The sequence below is a fragment of the Anabas testudineus genome, chromosome 17, assembly GCF_900324465.2.
Source record: "Anabas testudineus chromosome 17, fAnaTes1.2, whole genome shotgun sequence".
Taxonomy (NCBI): domain Eukaryota; kingdom Metazoa; phylum Chordata; class Actinopteri; order Anabantiformes; family Anabantidae; genus Anabas; species Anabas testudineus.
The window spans coordinates 5,179,723-5,201,160 of NC_046626.1; the positions used below are offsets into that span (position 1 = coordinate 5,179,723).

The 21,438-nt window shown below is 40.6% G+C and overlaps 1 protein-coding gene across 1 annotated transcript in view; it reads right to left on the reverse strand.

The window, feature by feature from the left end:
* The window catches only part of carmil3 (capping protein regulator and myosin 1 linker 3), a 72,448-nt gene extending 58,837 nt beyond the window's left edge, over positions 1-13,611 (reverse strand). Inside the window, 3 exon segments of the mRNA XM_026375528.1 lie at positions 9,075-9,169; positions 12,232-12,624; positions 13,542-13,611. Of these exon segments, the coding sequence (XP_026231313.1) occupies positions 9,075-9,169; positions 12,232-12,289 (153 nt within the window). The 5' untranslated portion in view covers positions 12,290-12,624; positions 13,542-13,611.
* Between the last annotated feature and the right edge of the window lie 7,827 nt (positions 13,612-21,438).

Consider the following 21,438-nt stretch of genomic DNA (forward strand, 5'->3'; position numbering starts at 1 on the left):
GACAGGAATGAAAACAAGAGACGAAAAGGGGACGACAGAATGATATCCTAGCCAAGGGGAAAAGAATCTCCACACTAAGCTGGTAGAGGGGCCTCTGCAGAAGATTGTTAGTCCAATCACATAATCTTGACAAGTTTGAAAACTCTTGTATAAATCCAGAGAGGAGTGGGGGCAGTGTGATAGGACTTTGAGGCACACAGAATGAGGGAAAAGAAAGTTGAGAGATGTATATATAGTTTGAAAATGAAAGGCATATTCTCCTTTCAAAAGTGTTGCAACCTGACAGAAGGTCTCATCATGTAAACAGAGGCATCAATAATGCAGACTCTCTGACGGGTGCCAATTTGATGCTCTGATGCTGAACAAGGCCTCTTGCGTAGGGTTTCTCCTGTCTTGATATATCATTTACAGCCCATTGAGGTATCATTAGAGACAATCAATACTCCAGGCAGTTATTTTTTGCCTACTTGAATGGGGAATGTGCAGTGGTGAAGGAAAAAATCTGAGGGATATTTATTCAATACATGAGGTATAGCAGACAGGGCTTGAGTCACGCAGCATGTCCTCCTACAAAATTTCTCTTTACTACAACCTCTCTGTGCCCCACTGCCTCCCATAAAAATCAAGGGCTGAATAAAAGCTAAGCAGGCTCCTCATTTTTAGATTTTCTAAGTAGATTCAACATTTATTTCTTGGAATAGCCAATTACTAAATAGTTGACTGTTGCCTCATAAATTGTTATGTGATGCTCTGCCAAATATGTGTTTAAAGAGTGTAATGTTACTCCAGTTTGTTTCGACATTTAAACAGTGAGCCTGAATAGAGTCTTTTTGCTGCTCCAGTAAGTCTGACGGTCAATAAAGTGTCTTCAGCTGCCTTAGCAGATAAATTTCCAACCAGTTTGTTGTAGCTACACAGTAGTAAGTAGTGACCAATCGAAGATGTTTCATCCAGGTGTGTGAGATGCATCTCTCCCGCTGCCATACTGCAACATTAGTCTAGCCAGTTCAAAGGCATAATGTGCAAGGTTCTGTCAGCACTGTAATAAATTGTCGGGCTTATAGAAATAGTTGAGTCCTTCATATACTTGTGAACCATAATGACCACAAATGTCTTTTTGATCCAGGTTTCAGCTTGGCAGAGCTTCAACAACATTGTCACAAACATGTCACAGATTATATTATTTAACACTATGTAATTTACTGCAATATAATTACATTTAGTTTTTTACTGTTATACTATTGTGTGAATTAAAATGTAAATATGAAAAATAGATTCTACTACGAATTTAATAGTAAAACTAAAATTTCAAATCTCAATTTTAAAAATTATCAGCAAAATGATATAGAATTTTCTTAGAAAGGAATTACAAAGGGTTATTGTTTAATACTATGAAATACTAGACTATGACAAAAGTTTTTTGGTATGAAAATTTGCATTTTATATTTAACAAAGTATCCTGAATCATAAACTAATATCTAAAAATTGGTGAGTTATGGCTGGACCTCCTGCTTTCACAGACAAATGCATTAAGAAGCAGATCTACACCTTAATGAACAGCAGTGGTTCAGGAGCATTTATTTTCTATAGTCTGAATTGCTCAGTTACTCTTTAGGCACTTCAAATAGTTGTCCTGGTAGTCTGGGAAATTATGACATTAGCTAAGATAAGGAAGCTCACGTAGTGAAGGGGATACAGACACAATAATACAGTCCTTTTAGATAATATCCTTATTTGTCATATGTCACTTGTCATAATTAAATTAGAGTAATGAAATATAATGTGCATTTTAAATTATCCCACTAATGTAGGAATACCAACTACATTTAGCTGGGCTGGTTTTCTAGATAGAGACATCGCCTCTACCTTTGAAGTCGATTTCATGTACAGTAAACATACTGATGTCAGTTGTCAGACGGTTAAGTCCTGATCAAAGGACTTTCCTGTCCTATTTCTAATTCATTATTTATTTCTTTAAATAAATATTATTCTTCAAAAGTGTTAAAGATATACTAGATCTGAAATAATGCAGTAACACTTTTCACATTGTTTAATATCATTCCTTACCAATCAATTTTTATTTATTTTTTATTTTTTTTATTGTCTCCTGACAATATAACAGAGCTATGACCCCTAGACCCCTTTTTTCTGGTCCCATGTGAGTCCCTCCAAGGACAATCCTGGCTCAATCACTGCACATAAATGACCTGCTGGAAACAGGTCAGACAACCATCAAGCTATAGGGATCAGCTATCCAGCTAATATAATTAACTGGCACAAAGAGACAAGCCCCAATAGTCCAGAATGTTTTCCCCCTTGTGTGGCATTCTGGGAATCCTTCCCTTAAAGAATCAAAGCAAAATCCTAAAATACACACAAAGATTCTTTTTCCACCCAGGGAATCCTCTGAGATGCAATAGTTGACTTTTATTGAACTGGTCTGCCAAACAAACAGCAGGTGACAATCTCAAAAGTGATAAGCAAGTGGCAAGAGAGAAGGACGAGTTTGCAAATATTATGGGATGGTGGTAAAAGTGGTGCCCTTGCTGTGATGGCACAGTGTCAGAAGCACTAGTTCAAAGAGCCAGTCAGCCAGCCAGCCGGCAGGCCCCTGGAGCAGACTGTGAGGGCAGGGTGGGAGTGTGTGTCCTACAGAGGCAATGCATGTACAGTTCACGCACAAAAACAACAAATGTATTTTTTGTGGATCTATGTGAGTTTGCATGCACGCACAGTCGAGAGGGCCCAGGGTGGGGGCTTATATTAATCATAAGCTGTCAGGCACTGGGTCTTGCACTTCAAACGAGATGGTGCAAATGAAAGTGTGTGTATGTATGTGTGTGTGTCTTGCGGCGTTGCCCCTGGGGGAACAAGCTGAGGATCAGCTTGTACAGAGGACCAGATTTGGCTGCCCTCTGTATTACTGGCTGAACCACAAGGGCATTTTCAAAACATGCGCGCACATAGACATGATACACAGAGCAAATAAATAAATTAAATATCAGAAACATTCCAATACAGACGTTTGCATTGGTCCAGCATGGCTGTACAGTACATACACTCATATAATGATTCAAAATAGCTTGCTAAGCTGGCTTTGGACTACAAATATCTGCCTCTCCCTCTCTTTCTCCCTGTCACACAGAGAGAGTCAGCCACTATCACTCAAGTGAACTCAGCATCATAAGAACACAACCCTGCCATCACTCAATCTGTCTGCTAATGTGCATTTGTGTGTGTGTGTGTGTGTGTGTGTGTGTGTGTGTGTGTGTGTGTGCGCGCGCGCGCACACAGATGCCCCGGGTCCTGCTTTATAAGTGGACTTTAGAGTGGTTGAAAAAGAGAGAAATATTCAAAGCATCATGCTCCAAACTGCCTCATAAAAACCCACTAGTCCAATGCTCCTAAATCAAAGCAACAGCAAGCAAGTGCTCTGAAACTCAAAGGATCTGTTGTAAGAAAAAAAAGAGAGAGATAATGGGAAGTGGTTGCTGAGTTGTACTATAGAGGGAAGTAAAATATGAGTCTAAGGGAGGAAACTGGGGTTGAAGAATGGCAGGGACTGGATAAATGGGATGAAAGGTAAAAAAAAAAAAACTTGGGACGAGAAAATAAATGTGACAATAAGGGAATGAGATGGAGATAAGCAGTGAGTGTGGGAGAGGCCAAATGGATGAGGAAAGAAGAAAGTGAGTGTGTGGGGGCGATCCAGGAGACTCAGAACAATGAAAACGAGGGATGGAGGGAGAGAAGGGAAATGAATAGGATGGAAAGATAAAGTAGAAGCAGAGACGTTTCGAGTTGCCCTTCAGCCGTGACAACACACAGACTCTCATTCATACTTTGTCTCCTTCTCACGGGGGAACAGAGAAGGTCAGCAGTCACACTTCATAGCCTCGCCACCATAGACTAACAACATGTGTTACGATAAAAGAAAGACTCCTAATTACAGCACAACGGTCGCTGCGCTCCGTCAGATGGTAAATCCCAGATGCTTGCGGGGAAAATGATTCCATGCAGCATCTCAGAGGAAAAAGCTGGAAAGGGAAAATAGTGCAGTGATAATGTTCCCATTACACAAGCTCCCTACACAAAAACATGAGGCGCTGTTAAATAAAAACTGAAGCAATATAAGATGGGCTTTCTCTGCATTACTGCTTTGTGCCCGGCTTCATGTCACAGTTGGAAACGTATAAATAACTTAAAAATAAAAAGGTCTCATCTGAGCTAAAAGCAGGGACCAGTTACACTGTTTAAAATGGACAGTGTTGATTATGCGTCTCTTGCCACCTACTTGGTTTGCCAGCACATGTTAATTTTCTAGCACAGTCCTTCTATTGTTTCCATAGAAGTCCCAAATCTTTTCAGTCTGGCTTCAATGAACAGTGTTGATGAAGTAATAAATGCCAAAAGAAGAGCTTTTACAAATCCTTCTGTCTGTTCTGGGCTCAATTTGTTGCATGGCAGTGAGCTGGATTTCTCGCCACACTTAGAAATTTAAGATGTTCAATCACATTCTGTGGGAGATATAAAAAAAATTAATCTGGGAAATGTGGCAAGTCAGTAATTGAATGAGATGAGGCAAGAGGAGGGGAGGATTCAAAGAATACATCATATCACCTGTGGGAGTCAGAGCAAAAAATGATTTTCTAATTTAAACTACTTTTTTATCCCCTTGAGAATATTTTGTTTACAGCTGTACATACAGTAGATGATGCTACAACATGGTTTCAGTGTCTTGTCCAAGGACATCCCAACATGTGGACAAGAGGAACCGGGAAACGAACCACCAATCCTAGGGTTCACAGGTGACCGCCCTAACAAATCAGGTACAGCCACTTGATTATATGATTAACAATTGATTGACCGATTGGAATTTGTTTTGTTTTTTTTCCCATTTCAATAAAAGGTCAAATTTCAATTTACTTTTAATTGAGACCTATGGAAATGTAAGTATCCACTGATTCCCAGGCAAAGCAAATGTTAAAGTCGGGAAAAATATACTTTTATAACAACTTTGAATTGCAGGTCAACTCCTCACCCCTGAGATTTCTCACCTTCATTAAAGCGGTGGCCCCAGGAGGGAGGCTTTTTTACTCTGATGAGCCATAGTTTTGCAACACTACTGTACAAAGTCAGTTCCAGTTTTAGTTACACTTTATTGCCTATGGTCTAATTTGGGAAACATTTAACTATGTACAGAGAATTACCTCAGGGTCTGGACAAATCAGTTAAGCGCAAGTCGATGATGTAGTTTACACTGGACAGAGCACTGAGCAACAGAAGCAATTTAACAGCTCCAAACAGTGATCAAATTCAATAATTAAAAAGATGTGCTGTGGGAAGATTGAAAACACTAATTCATGCAGATGAGGTTAAAAACCCCAATGACCACAAGACACACCAAAGGTCAAAAACTGAAAAGGCAGAGAGCAAAAACAATAGCAAGGAAACTGAAAAAAAAAGCAACAAACGACTCTGTTAAGGAAAATGAGATTCATGAGATCGCATTGAAGACACGATTAAGGAAGAAATGTCAAAGAAAGAAACTAATCATGCAGATGAGCTCCAAACATGAAGCACATCTTGGAAACAATAATCTTACATTACAGTAATTATCATTTCCAAGACACTCAGTTATCCAGTATATCTACATTTGGCAATAGTAATAACTAACTGCTAAAAAATGGAAGTCGACTCAATTTTATTTATTTTTCTCTGGGTTTTACAGATTATTAAAATGTGAGATTCAGATAAAGATAACAAAACCAAACAATGTACAACTGAGGATGTATAACAGGGAAAGGAATTAGAATGTTGCATAAATAAATAAGTAGAATGGTTTTCTTATCCTTTTAATAGAATACATTTTGGGGTCTGATATTTAGTTGAAGAATTTGTCATGCTTTTCTTAACAACTTAGCTGAGCATTCTCTAGCTCTTGTTTAAAGTACACCAGACCCTCAACAATTTGCCACCGAGTACACTGCAGTTCTCAAAAGCAAAACCCTTTCAGGTGGCTTCTCACTAATCAGTGTAAATGTAATACAGCCAATTTTCAGGAAATCACAAGTGATCGTAGATATACAAAAGACAAATTTAAAACAGGTGAATCTGTGCAAACTAGGAGTAGTGAGGGTGTATGCAATACTTCCAGAAAGACAAGTCAGCAGTGCTTTTTAGAAAAACTTAAAGAAAGGCTCAACCAGTCAAAAAACTGTTGAGTTGATGAGCCCCTGGTTTTACAAGGACAGAACTTTACGACCTTTGTTGTTCCTATTGTTATATGGCTATAAGGCCATTCCTTGTTTTAAAATGTGCACGTTGCAACTAAAATGTCCCATTTGTTATATTTTCGCATAAAAGGAGAACTGAAAATTAGAAATGTCTTATTTTACTTTAATGGAGAAGAATTAATGCGGGGTGCTTAATTATAAATGGACACTTCTACAGTTTGGTTTTCTCATGTTTATTAAAAAAAAAAGAAAAAAGAAAAAAAAAGTGAGTTTTATTTTTAGTGACTAATTACGGCCATGACGAGTTATTTTATTGAAAATAAAGCAACTGTAAGTGACTGCAGAGTAAAACATCACCACCAACTTTTAAAGATAATCTGTGCTGAAGTCATGCTACAAACCGACACATCTACACACGCAACCGCAACCAACTCTTTGAATGCAGTAGCACTAATTTGATCTCTAACCCAAGTCCCACTGGAGTCTCATGAGCGGAACCTCCACATAACTGCAGAACCTAAGTGAAAATAAGCACCCGAGTGTGCTCGGGACTGTCAAACAGTGGCAATCTCAGCCAGTAATAGGCCCATTATTAGGTAGGAGCAAGGGAACTGTGGAGTCAACAGAGGATAAAACTGAGCGACCGATCAAGATAAATAAGTGGCGTGAGAGCCAAATCAGCAACTGGGGCATCACAACACATCAGAGATTTCCTCCACCCCTCTCTCCTTCTATATCTCTCCCCCTCTCTCTGCCTTTGAAGATGCTTTGTTTTCTGAGTTGCCTCTAATCTTCAAATAGGGTGATCTAATAATGGCTGTAAGTGTGTGTTCACGGGCAACTTTTGACGCACTGAACCATGTGTCTGTCTAGATGCCTCCCGCACATGTCAAACTGTATCCATGGGTGTGTCTGTGTGTGTGTGTGTGTGTGTGTGTGTGTGTGTGTGTGTGTGTGTGCATGTGTGTGACTGCGCACACACAGTGAGGGAAACATGCATGTTGATGCTCCTCAACTTATTGCCCTGGGTGCAGTTTGAAAGCCATGCTGAGCCCCTCCCTGTTGTCTGTGTGAGATGGGGGTTGTGGGGCATGTGTGTGTGTCACAGTATGATGGCTGGTACAGTCAACACACACAGACAGCTGGATACCAGCAGTCTCTAGAGGGAAAGGGAGCAAAAGGAAAAAGAAAGATGTAGAACAAAGACTTTTATAGATAGAACAATAAATATAAACTTCACGTATAATATTACAAACTTTTTTTTCCCACACAAACTAAACAAACCACAGGAATCAAAATGAAATCTAGGATTCTGTACAGATTTTACCTGTTATATCTACTTCAGCTGTGAAGGGAGATCCACATAAAAAGGGGAATAAAGGTAAAAGTAGACCTCACCTAAGCCTTCCGGCTTAGAAAAACATTTTTTTAAGACTAAACTTCAGCTCAGTATTATAAAGCAATCCTAAAATACTTTTTCCAACTACCATGTATGACATTTCAAGCATGGGTGATAATTTTGTGCCTAATACCCAGACAGACTGAAACAAACAGCCTGTTTATAAACCCTCATCTGTTCATCCTTCATACATCCAAACAAATGCATCCATTAGAGTGAAAAGATTGCCTTTTAGAGGGGGAGACCTTGACGATGAGCTAGAAAGAATGCTTATATCCGTCTCACTCTCCCTTTGCCTGCTTTTCTTTGAAAGAATTTGGAGCAGTGGCCACTGCAGCAGCAGCAGCCAAAGCCCATTTGGATAGTAAAAAAGTCTCATAAGGCAGGGACCTAATTGAATTGCCTTTGATGGAAAGAGGAGCTCAATACCCTTTTACAGGTTTGAGTAAAGATGGAGGGAAGAGGAAAGGGCATAAAGGGGAGAGATGAAGGGAAAGTGAGACGCGAATGGCGTGGCGGCGGTGGTGATGGTGGAGAGGGGGAGGGTGATAACGGAGAAGAGAATAATCGAGATGGACAGATAAGGAGGGAGGGAGAGAGGAAACAAAAAAAGAAGATGACAAAAGTGGTGGGGGAGTGGTAATGATGGCACTTGACTGAGGCATGGAAGAGAAATAATAGAGATGGAAAACAGAGAAGTAAAGACTAATAGTTTTGATTCACTTGTCTTGTCTTTTTTTTTTTTTTGTTGTATTCAGGACGGGAGGAAATGAGCTCGCTCTCATGCATAGCAACTGTGTGCAAGTAACTGATCAGGCACTAATGTAGCCGACTGACAATTTCTCGATTACAGCGGTGGCCTTGGTTCGCACATGCTCCTTGAACATATCACAGACTGCCCACACACCTTCTGGCATGCACTCACACACACACACACACACACACACACACACACTGAGGTTTCTCCTTGTAAAAAAACAAGAAAAAAACCCACAAAAAACAACAACCGATGTCCGTCTATTGACTGTATCTCAGCTTACATACACACGCACGGACACACACACACACACACATCACTCTTGCCCGTGGCATTAAGGCCACCCTGCCACATCTAATAAACTCTGAGGATGGACTGAGTAGGCCATGGCTTGGTGTCCACTTTACTCTACAGAGACAGCATCTGTCTTAAGCCTGATTTTCAACGCGTCTGTTGTGTGTCTGAGGATGTGTAATCTGCGACTTCTTATGGCTCTTTCAATTTGTCGCAGTTAATTTCCATTGATTTCCTCTTTGTCTGTAATGAGGCAGCACCACTCTGTTCCATACTGAACACCTCACACATAAAGATGCTTTCACTTTAACTGTGACTATCTCTTTCAGGTGACCTGATGTGAAAGCAGAGTGGAAGGGGGATGGTGTGGAGTGAGGGTGTCTCTCACCAGAATCCTGTCCTCTGATTTGCCGCTCCTGGTGTCCTGCTTGATGGCTCGCACAAACTTAATGGCCTGCTTGTCCAGCACCTTTCTGATGCTCTCTGGAGAGAAGATGGAAGAGGGGGGGGTAGAACAGGAGAGCTCATCATATGAAGTAAACAGTATGAAAAGTGCTGCCCTGATATGCCCATTCAAATATACAGCTGAATAAATGAGTTCCAAGCTTCTCTTCTGATACCCATTGCTCCCTTTGACACCTCAGTGCATGGGGTCTATGTTTAAAGTAACCTGAGAATACTTTGTGTAGCTACACAATCACTTCACTCCACTCCACTTAAATGACTATTTACGTAGTAGCATAAGCTCAGTGCAACAAACAAACAAAGCAGAACAGAAAACAATGCTGGCTCGTGCTGTGACAATGCTTTTAAGTGACTACAGTGAACAGCAACTACAAGTAAATAATGATAAAGAAGACAATACTGTGCACAAGGATGTTGCCATGGCACTTATAATTCAGTCAGCAGCACGATGCAACTGCATAAAGACAGATATGAAACACTGTAAAAGCTGGTGATTAAAAAGCAGATTTTAACCTGGATTGGGGAAAACTCATCCACTTAGTATGGTAAGTATTGGTAGCATTACCTGTCCAGCAAATTAGGGTGGTGCATCTCTAACAAATACATTACACACTATAAAATAACAGTTTATCTGCTTTAAATATAAAAAGTAAAAAAATAACAATTTGTGGTAGTCTGAACTTATTTTGGAAGCATTGCTTACAGGTTTTAACCGTCCAGTGATTTTGTTGGACTTTAGTTTGTTTGTCTGCAGTGCATCAGGGCCGTGTGCACATAAACAGACATGTAGAAACCCAATATGTTAACTGAAAAACTAAAAAAAGCCAGATAATCAAGTTATCTAATTACATGTATACACATTCTTTACTTAATGTTCAGTCACTTGCTTGGTCTAGAGCTGTGAACTGAATGACATGATCTTTATTAGAACACAGTTTGCTCCAGGTTAAGAATGAACTGTCAAGCTTAACATTTAAACCAACACTGGCAGGAAGATGTTTCATTTGAGCTAGATTTTTCAATGTCGTTTGAGATTTTATAAACCAAATAATTAATCAAGAAAATAAACAGATAACTGCTAAAAATAACTGAGAGCTGCCACGGAGCATTGAAGCTGCTCTGAAAACTTGTGATGGCATTAACAAGCCCATTTATGCTCTTACTTTTTTTTGTTACCCATCTGTGCACACTCTGACTTTAGCAAAGTAAAGAGGACATTAGCTCATTAAGATTTGGATTTAGAACACCAGCAGGTGACTCTTTTTAGACTTGCTCCTATGAAAATAAACTGAGATACAATAACATTTAAGCTTTTGTCCAAAATATTGTATCCAAAAAACATCTCCATATTAATGCTGTCACTGTGTCTTTAAAAAGATAAAGTGGTTGATTGTTCCTTTAAAGAGAGATGCACAGGGGTGAACAGTCACACAAACAAGTAGAAAGTTATAAAGACTCAACATGAGGACATGCAGACAAACACGCGCACACACACACACACAACCTCTAACTGAAGAGGACTCATAACTGGGCTATTTTTAGCCTCAGAGGCAGGGAAAAAGCAGCCTGGCTCATCTCAGTGGAATCAAACATAAGATCCAGAGCTGCAATGTTTGGGGGGCTTCCCCCCTGCCACACCAGGTAACCCTCCTAGCTATGCGAAAGGCCTTCCTCTTTCATTTACGTAAATCACCCAACATAAAACAACCAGCAATCCATAAACACAATGTCAACCTATATCCTGAGACTGCAAACATGCACATATGCCTGCAAGCTGTGTGAAATTCACAGTCCACATTTCAAACAGGGCCACCCATGCTAAATATGCGCTTGTGGAGCCCACCAGATGGAGATACAGCACGTCATGCTGTGTCACGATGCTCCATTGTGTCACAGTCTCCCAACTCTCTCTCTCCCTCTACTGCAAACAGTAACATTCTCACTTTCCACATCCAGCAACAACCATGAAGTTGGCTCTCACACTTGAGTGAGCAGCGCCTGATGCGGGTAGGACGAGGCAAGGATAAGACTACTTTTTCCACAATCACACCGGCAGATCGAAGGTGGGATCAACCAAAGTCAAACAGAGAGTTATTGACATTAAGCTGGGTAAGACCCAATCACTTAAACCCTTTAACACACTCTGTGGCCCCACCCAACACCTGCTAGTGTGACTTTGGCATCTGCTGTCACGGGGGTGAAGAGGGGGCAGTGGAAGGAGAAGAAGACACAAGATGGATCGGCCCCATTCTCTTCTCCTTTAATTCCCTTTCATATCCCAACTGCCATTTTGACACGTTGATGGATGCATGTGCTCCCCCCAACTCCTCATAAGCCCTGTCCCCCCTCCCCAACTTATGTTCCTGTGGCAGGTGTGTTAATGGCCCTAATGCCGCCTGGCTCTTATCACCAAGCTAGACAGACGGGGCTTGACCAGGTTGAGCTGGTAAACATGGGGATTTAACTTGCCCCCCTCAGGATCATTAGCAGTTAGAGGCACACCTACTTCAACACCTGATCAGCCTAACATGTTAGTATGTGTATGTGTATGTGTTGCACTGTCCAATCTCAGAGACTCAGCCTGTGTGCAGCTGAACTCATGATGCCTGCTGCACGCAAAGCGCTCCCAGTCGCACAATAACTCCCACGCACACGCAGAGAGAGAAGAAAGAGATGAAAACTCCTAATGAATGAACATCAAAGCGACACATGCTCAGCACTTAAAAATAACTCCTGACGGCTGCGCAGGACCCATGTGCGCGTTCAATTTCGCGACAGGTCTTTATGCCAAATCAATCCGAAAGTGAACAGTCGAGCTCGGAGATCGATGGGATTACAATCTTCAAAAGCCTCAACAAGCCATTAACTCGGATTTTGCCTCCAGAGACATTTCCTGCGCTCGCCCGCGGTGATAACTCATTTCAAATCAAACGCCGTGGAAAGCGGAGATTTAAAGAGCAACTGAGTAATGAAAAACTAACCTTGCGCGTCTTAACACCTGCTCTCCTCCTCTACACTTCTCTGGAGGATTCCGTTAAAGGTTAAAACACACTTCCTCGAAAACTCATGTTCGGGCTCACCTGTGATTTCCCTGCTGACGTTGACGTAGCCCGCCGCTGAGGTCTCCTTTGAGGCCATGGTGCGCACCTCCCGCCGGTCCGGCTCCGGCTCCGGCTCCTCTCCTTCCTCGGCTCTCAAATGTCCCCTCGGGCCCGGCGCTGCCCACTTCTTCTTCGGCCTTTTACCCTCCCTCCGTGCCTGCAGGTGCTCCGGTACACAGTGATGTGACGCGATGCCGTGGTGCGCACTGGCGAAACCCGAGGAGCGCCTCCGACTTCAGCACTCAGGATAGAGAGAGAGAGAGAGAGAGGAGAGGGAGAGGGAGAGAGGGAGAGAGAGAGCTGGGTGGAGGAGGGTGGGAGGAAGGCTGGGTTGGAGGTGCTCTCGTTCAGATCTTCCTCATACTGGACTGTCTGAGTGTGGCCATGACAAAGAAAAAGGTGCTCCAAGGTCAGTTAAGATGACACCATACAGAATTGAATGCAAGCAATAAACAGCTCAAATACGTCGTTTAGACAACTCGGATTTCTACATTTCCACTTGTTTTAAATTGGATTTTTACGAAGCTATTCCTCAAAGCCCAGCTGATGCCTTTAATTGTATTATTTACATTTAGCCGCAGTCCACAACCAATTTCATTTACAGTGTTTCAAAACAAGGTTGCCGTTTTTTGCTTATAAATGTTGAAAACTACAATGAATTAATTATCAAAGTGAATGTTCTTTTTTCCATCAGTCAACTAAACTGACGTTCAGCTCTCCCGCAGGAGCAGCTGTTAAACAATACACAAGACGTTTCTTAACAGTAACTCATTATTCAGAAGTCAATTCATTGAAATCATTATATTTTTTTAAAAAACAGTAAAAAAAACAATTCATCTTTTATCATAATGTTTTACTTAACGGTTTTTATTTTAAAAAGTACTTGGATGTTTTTATCTCCTTTGGCACTTGACAGTGGCTCACCACCCATTAGCTGCTAGCTACGCATTAGCCATTTAGCTTTAGAGCAGCCACAATGTAAAGTAATTCTGAACTGAAAAACTGTGCTTTAGATAAATATTTTGCATACTTTGCTACAGCATAATAATTTTCCTCTCATTTTATTTGGCTTCACCAGGCTCCAAATCCTAGCTGGCTAGCCAGCTAACGTTAATTAGCTGGATTTGCTAACAACCAAGCGCATCTGTTAGCGGTAGCGGCTAGTTGGTTAATTTAAGAGTTACCTCAACATTGCTACAATTCTGTTAGTGTTTTCAAACAAAGATATTATCTGCGACAAACAAGAACACACAACGCGTGTGTCTGAAATGAATTCATTGTTCACCAACTCATTATTTTCCATGTGATGATGATGATCCACAGTCTTGTTGTTGTAGAGCTAGCATTAGTTGAATGGCGGGTTGACGCTGAGGATACATGTGATTGGCTGAATAGTGAGGGGGGCGGGCCCTGGTGACATCTCCTTTGCCATGACAACTGGCAAAAAAAAAAAATCACAATAATAAAATTGAACCTTTAAGATTGATTATTTCATAAATATGAAAAAATAATTTCATTAAATATAGTGGCAAGAAAAAAATTAGTTTTTCAGAATTTGATGGTTTTCTGCATTAATTTGTCATAAAACATGATCTGATCTACATCTAAGTCAAAAGTATTAACAAATACAATGGGCCTGAAATAATAAGACAAAAAAATTCTGATCTTTCATGTCTTTATTGAGAACAACCATAAAAACCTCATAGTGCTAGTGGCAAACTATATAAACCCTAGAGCTACTTTGACAGACAAAAACCACTCTAACTTTTGGAGTTTGCTCTGCACTAGAATACTACGCTTATGTGAGCCACGTCTCACCAAAAGGAGCTTTCAGAGGATCTACAGACAACAAGAGACGAACAAGAATAGTTGATTTACATAAAGCTGAAAAGCGTAACAAAGTGATTTAAAAATATTAATAATTCACCAGTCTACAGTTAGACAAACAATTTATAAATGGAGACACTTTGGGACTGTGGCTACTCTACTAAGAAGTGGACGGCCAGTCAAAATGACCCCAAGAGCACAACAAACACAAAGAAGCAACCCCAAGTGACGAAGTCAAAAAATTTTAAGGCATCCTTGGAACTAACATCTGTATTAATGAGTCTACAGTAGTAGGTTGTTATTGTTGTTCTCAATAAAGATCAGATTTTTTTTGTGTTCTTATTTTAGGCACATTATATTTTCTTAATACTCTTCTTGAGTGAGATGAAGATCAGATCATATTTTATGATAAATCAGAAAACCATGAAATTCCAGAAGGTTCACATACTTTTTCTAGCCACTGTATGTTAGCTTGTATTCCAATGATTACTGACGTCCCTCTACAATGTTTAGCTTTTCAGGTACTATTAAACACGTTCATGGTCTATATCCTTTAAAATGACAAACACAATGCGGCAACGATGAGGGTCAGATATAAAGGCATACATAATAAGATACATAACAAAAAGTATATCAATTAGTTCATCATCCAAACTGCTTATCCTTTTAAGGATCGCAGGGGTGCTGGAGCCTAAACATAACATAACATGATAATAACACAAGACTTCCAATACAGTCAACATAAGAGACCATATGAGACCAAATAATAATAAATAATCTTATACAAAACCTAAATCACACCTAAACAAACACTTTGAACATGAAAGTAGTGAAAGTAAATAAGATCAGTCAAAAACGTAATGAAACCCGTTCTAAAATAGACCAAAACGCCAGGAGCAGATTTATAAAGGCCACGTTAAAGTCCATTTGCTGAGGGCTACAAACAGGGAGAGAGAGAGAGCAGTTGCCCCTCTATTATGGAGCTATAAGTCTGATCACTACACAGAAGTCAGAGGCTATGACTTTATTTCTTGGACCACTGACAACAATCAGTCATCATAATGGCGCCAAATCCTTCTATCAGATGGAGAGAAAGGTGAACAATCAGCCTATTAAACGAGTGAGAGCAATCCAAAATCTCGAGGAAAAAGACGAATCCAGGCTGAGACCACTAGAAAGACTTTCATGTTTCGAAGAATTCACACTGAACTCTTTCTTGTATTCCCCATGTCTCGCCTTTTTTTCTTGACAGAAAGTGATTAAATATTTAATTTGAAAAGTGTTCAAACTATATCTCTTCACAGAGAAGTAATGGTTTTATTATGTCAGAGCAGAAAGTTGATTTGATGCTTTTGATAAATGTGTTTTCGTGGCAATATTTCTGTAATGATGTGAGGACATTGAGGGAACAGAGTCATATATCAAACAGTTTCATTTAGTGCCTCTCTCCGCAGAGTTGTGAGCTCACCCCTCGTGGCTGTGATAGGATTTGCGATGCAGAATTGGGGAGGCCAGGTTGAAGCTCAAGCTGCAAGTAACAATGATATATGATTCACGCTCTCATCTGAATGGCTGCTACTTGTCAATGTCATCGCTTATGCAACACAGTTCAGCTGTTTTTCATAGAAACGGCAGAAATTAGACCAGAATTTTAACCCTTTTAGTCCCATGTGTCACATGTTAATATGACAACTGCGCTTATGAAGAGACGAATGAATGTGCTTTGGAGGGCGCAGCTGTGTCTGGTGTCATTTCCAAAAAAAACGGCCCTTGAGGGACCCCGAAGCCACACAACAAAAATGCAATCTGCTACGTACGCATGACTCGATGTATAACTGCGCATGTGTGTGTGAGAGACCTTTGTGTCTGTGTTTCAGTGATACTTAATTTTGATGAAAGAAGACGCAGTGGGGGGCATCATGCCAGAGAGAGAGAGAGAGGGTGGTGTGTTGAAGGAGAAAGCCGGGGTGTGTAAGACTAAAATAAGAGGTTTATAGTCTGGGGGACTGTAGCTGCCTCCAGGTTTTGTAGGGTTAAAAACTTCAACACTGTTCAAAGATGCACTTGAAAGGACCATCCATTATTTATTCATCAATGTAGCATCTCATACATATGAGTCGAGATCCTCAATACGCCCTCAATTACTTGTCTGTGTAGGTACCGTGTGTGCATGTGTGTGTGTGTGTGTGTGTGTGAATCTGCTTACATAAAACAGTGCTGGAATAAAAGGTTTTTACAAAGGCGCCACTACTCAGTGCAGCAGTTTACAGAGCATAAAGCTCATGTGCAAAAACAAGGAAACACCCGTTTTATTCAAAACCCATTTTGTGCTCCTAATTCTCCAGACAGTTGGTAGAATCATTTGGCACACAATAAGTACACAAAACAACACGACATCTGTGCATAAGAGGAGTGAGACAATCCGCACAGCGAGGGAGAGAAAGACAAGGGGAACGGGAACAGTGGATGATTCACTGGCAGCCACATCCGGTCTACAACAGCCAGTGGATATGAAAGTGTTAGCAGCCGCTGTCTCACTGTTCCTCCTCGTGTCAGTAATAACTCAAGATGATGCTTCAAAGCAGGCTTTCAATGCGCTCCTGCAATTCACTACAGGCTCGGTTTTCCTCTGTGTGTGGAGGCTGCTGAAGGAACATGCAGCTGTCAGGCTGTGCAGCAGAGCTGTGATACACTGCCCTCATCTGGCTGAACACGGGAATCACCAATCCCATGGGCCGCAATTTATATTTCATGTAAACAAAAGATTGTTATTTGATATTGACATATTCTGAACTGCAAGGTTGACTTCATCTTCTCCCGGCTGCACCTCTCAGGGATCGCCACAGCATCATCATCCGCATCATCTATCTCCATCTACATTATGAACTGCAAGGAGGCACAGATGACACCAGAGAGCAGTGGTTATGTCCACACCGAAACCATTAACATCACCATACCACCTTTTCCTACGTAAATGCAGCTCTACAGTAATGCAGTGCTGATGTGTGACAATTTGAACCATATAAAAGAAATGTGTCTTAAGTGCAAATGAGTTGCTAAGCTTATTACATCAATGTTGTTAAGTGTAGATTTATGTACACAAGTGCATGTGTGAATTAATATATATATAGAAAAGGAGCCCATGTTTGATTAAATCATTGAAATGATTTGGTTTTATTTGTCTTATTAGTTCATATATATTGTTTCCTCTGCTTCTTGTCAATAATTATAAATCACTGTATGTTTTGATTAGAGAGGAGATCTGGAATTTCACAGATGAGGCCATTCAAATGTCAAAATGATCACATGATCAAAGGTAAGTTTCATATGCCCATAAAAAGTCTGACAACACTGGTTACACAGTAAACACAATATTTCTATTAATATGATAAAAAAACAAACAATCACAATCAATCTTTATTGAACACAGCCTTTAAACACACAGTGAAACAGTTTGTGAACAACTGGTTAAACCGTTGTTTTCTCTTTGGCACCAATTACCTCAGTCAAGTACTTCCTGTAGCTGTGGATTAGACTTTTTCATGTCTGGGTTTCTATGTCCTCCCCATGTTTCTGTGGGTTTTCTCTGGGTACTCCAGCTTCCTCCAAAGACGTGCAGTTAGGATTGGTGATTCTAAATTGTCCAAAAGTAAATGGGGTGAGTGTGAATCTTTATCTGCCTCCATATGTAAGCCCTGTGATGGACTGGTGTACCCTGCCGTCCAGTGACAGCTGGGACGCGGTCCAGCACTCCCGCAACCCTTAAGAGAAAAAGCAGTTAGGATGACAGATGGATGGATGTTTCAGGATAAAGTTTGCATCATTCTTCTTTACAGAGGTGCTTCTGAGGATGTCCAGTGTGAACAGCTCTCTTCATGTCATTCCACAGCATCTCTGTTGGATTAATGTCTGACCCACAGTGGCCTGACTGGACCACTCTGACAGATGAGTTATGTGTCTGTGAAGTTACTCTATAGTAGATTGTCCAGCATTATTACCCAGCTTCTACTTAGCTTATCCTGTTTGATATCTTGGTAAACTTTAGAAATAAACTTCCCCCTCCGTGATGGTAAGTTGTGCAAATCAGGATGCGTCCAGCCCCCTACTTCAACCGTTAAGATTATTATTAAGATTATTAAGATTAGATTATTACTATACTTAGTTCTCTCCCAAAACATATTGCAGCACACCTGAAGGTTGTCAAGGCCACTCGGACATGCCACACAACTACTGCCTAGTGGACAAAATATGAACTTTTTCTATCATTACTCTTTGTGTTTATATAGATATGAAGAAAGCTCGTCATCATTTCATGGCCTATTTTTACATTGAAAATAGTTCTCTTACTTTTTCTTGCGGCTGTATTTGTAACATTTGTAGTTTGTACAGTCAAGTGTGAAACTGGAAATGAAGTCATTACTATTACACTGGCATTTTCACATGGGATTCTGTGCTTTGATTCCTCTCTAGCCTGTCTGTAGGACATCCTAGGAGTGTATATTTCAGCTGACCTTCACAGCAATGACTCTGCTGGAGGAACCTGAATCCACAGCAGCCAGTTGCTGAATAAGCCCTCCGTACAGATTAGGAGGGAGTGTAAAACAGCTGGCTACACGAAGACACCTCGAGTGCCTGTGTGTGCTGCTCTCCACCAGGAGCTGCACACTCTGCTTCATCCTGCTGTTACAAGGCTTTGTTTTGTCTCATTCTTCCATTTACTACAGTGGCGCCGCAAGAAAAAAAAAAAAACAGACAGTAAGTCGGTGAGCTATTGGAAGTAAACATGGAAGATCACTTTTAAGACCGGAGAGTGGATAACAGGAAGAGCTAAACTCTAGTTCATGGCTCCACTGATCTTTTAATGTCACACACCAAAAAGCTGAAAAGTGTATTGATTGGACATGATGCCTAAAGGGTTTCACTGTCATTTGCCAGATGTCTTTGAGGTCTTAGATGTCTCATAACAGGCAGGACTTGACTTCCAGCCAGAATGGGAGGAGGAATGAGACCTTCCCTTGAATACATTCCTGCCAAGACAGTGACATCAAGGCTTTAACCGTTTTATCGCAACAATCACTTTGAGTTTGCTGGTGTGTCTGTGACCCTGAAATGCTCCAGAAACCAATTAAAGAAGTCTTGACTCAGACTCAGTCTCTGAGCTCGCAGGCCCTCCGGCAGAGCCTCAGATACAAAACATTTAGATGAACGTGAACCCATACCAAAAGGTCCTGAAATCACACAAATCTAAATGCTAATGCAGGAGGTGGCTGGGGAGGTGGTAGGAGTATAAAGAGGTGGTGTAGCTGCGGGGATCAGTGCTGAGATTGCAGTGTGCAGAGGGAAAAAGTCCAACTGCTTATATTAGATGTTGGAAATATAGTTGTGGGTGACATACGGTTGGCCTGTGACATTTCAAAGCTCGCTCCTGACCTTGGAAATAAAACATCTCGAAGATGTTGAAGGTTTTTCTACATCATGCTTCCACGTCACACATCCACAGCTGGGACGTCGCCCATGATGCTTTTATAAGCACGCCTCGCTTTTCAAATATTACGAAAAACTGGGAACTAACAGCAGCCGTGTGGTTGAGTTTGGTGCTTTCAACACATTTTGCGGTTGTATAAAGGTTGGAGCAGCTTCTGGAAGTCATGTTAACACACACGTTAACATTACCATAATAAAAGCTATGAAAAGGTTTTGACGCTAGTAATTATACTCCCAGTCAGATAACTTACATCCCCAATAACAATTAAAGGTCACATTAACTCGTCAACACCACCGAGCTGCGTGGCTGTCAGTGTCCATACACGGTAAAGTTCACCTTTATGAAAGCTGCATTCATATTAGTGCTTCACCGCTTTGTTGAGTGAAATAGATGAATTGATGATGACGAACAGGAAGTTAAAGTCAGAAAGATTACAAGATGTGATACGAGAGTTCGAGTAAACTATGGTAATTCTTCACTCTATCAGTTTTGCTACATAATTCAAACGGTCAATCATTGATTTTTAAGTTATTCTTCAAGGCTCTATAAATCAATAAAGTAAGTTTTGACTCAATAATAGCGGTTTGATTTGAGTTAAGACTTCTTTAAACCACTTCAGTGTGTCCATGAAGGTGTATTATAATAAATACTTATTTACCTTTGTTTAGGCTTTTTAATATTTTCTTAATTACAGTTCATCAAGTAACAGTGTGATAATACTTTATAAAAAGGGTCACTCACAGTGATGAAACTGGACCGTCCCCTGACTCTGCAGCTCCTCTCTACTCTCTAGAGTTTTATGGACAGTTTATTGTTTGCCTGTCTGGACAGCACTTTTTATATTTTACCATTCATACCATGACAACACGCTGGCAAAGGCTTGCCCCTCCCACGTGAAAGTCCAGTGTTTTGTGGACACCTCCATTCACCCTGGGACTCCCTCTCATGGAGAGTTTGCTGCTCGGTAATGTTGCCTGACTTCGCTCTCGTTATCTCATTTCTCCAGCCAGTGCATAGCTTTGCCACTTGAACACAAATATATTGCTGTGGGGCTTTCACTACATAATAAAACGCAACTAAGCTGCTTGCACAAATGGCTCATAAATAATCAAGCGTTTGCTAATACGTCCACTGTACTAATTTAAAGCCTGATGGTTGTCAGTGCCAAAAAGTCAGAGTGAATGTCCATTATCATGTAGCCTAACACTAACTCACTCAATGGCAGTTTTTAAGACTTTTAATGGGGAGTCTAGTGACAAATCTATTGATTTCTGGGCAAACATTTGCTGCTTGTCCGTTGAAGAGAGTCAATAACACCCCTGTATCTCAGCTGTATTCAGAAAGCAGGCTTTTTTCACCTGGCCGCACAGCGACCAGACAAGAGGTTTCATGTTCAGCTGAGCTATCCACCAACAACATAAAGTAAAGCAGTAAATGTCTTTTTATGTCCTTAGAAGCTTTGAGTACTTTAAAAAAGCATTTTTATCTATGTCATTCATCAAGAAGGTTATTTGATTATGTCCATCCGTGCTCATTTGTATTTGGAAAGCTACTCACTGAACTGGAACTATCTATCTATCTATCTATCTATCTATCTATCTATCTATCTATCTATCTATCTATCTATCTATCTATCTATCTATCTATACAGCTTTTGAGATTGGACTTTTTTCAAATCATTTCAATTTAGTTGAGACCCTGAAGATTTCCATGGCATTCAGCAGCGAGCTTACGCTGCAGCAAAGTCATTATTACTCTGCGGTCCTTGGCATACAAGAGGAATTTCTGTTGCTTGAAAAACACTGAAGGGTATGCGGTAAAACATGCATAAAAAAGTTAATCATTGTATTTGAGCGTCAGGTTTTTATAAGGGA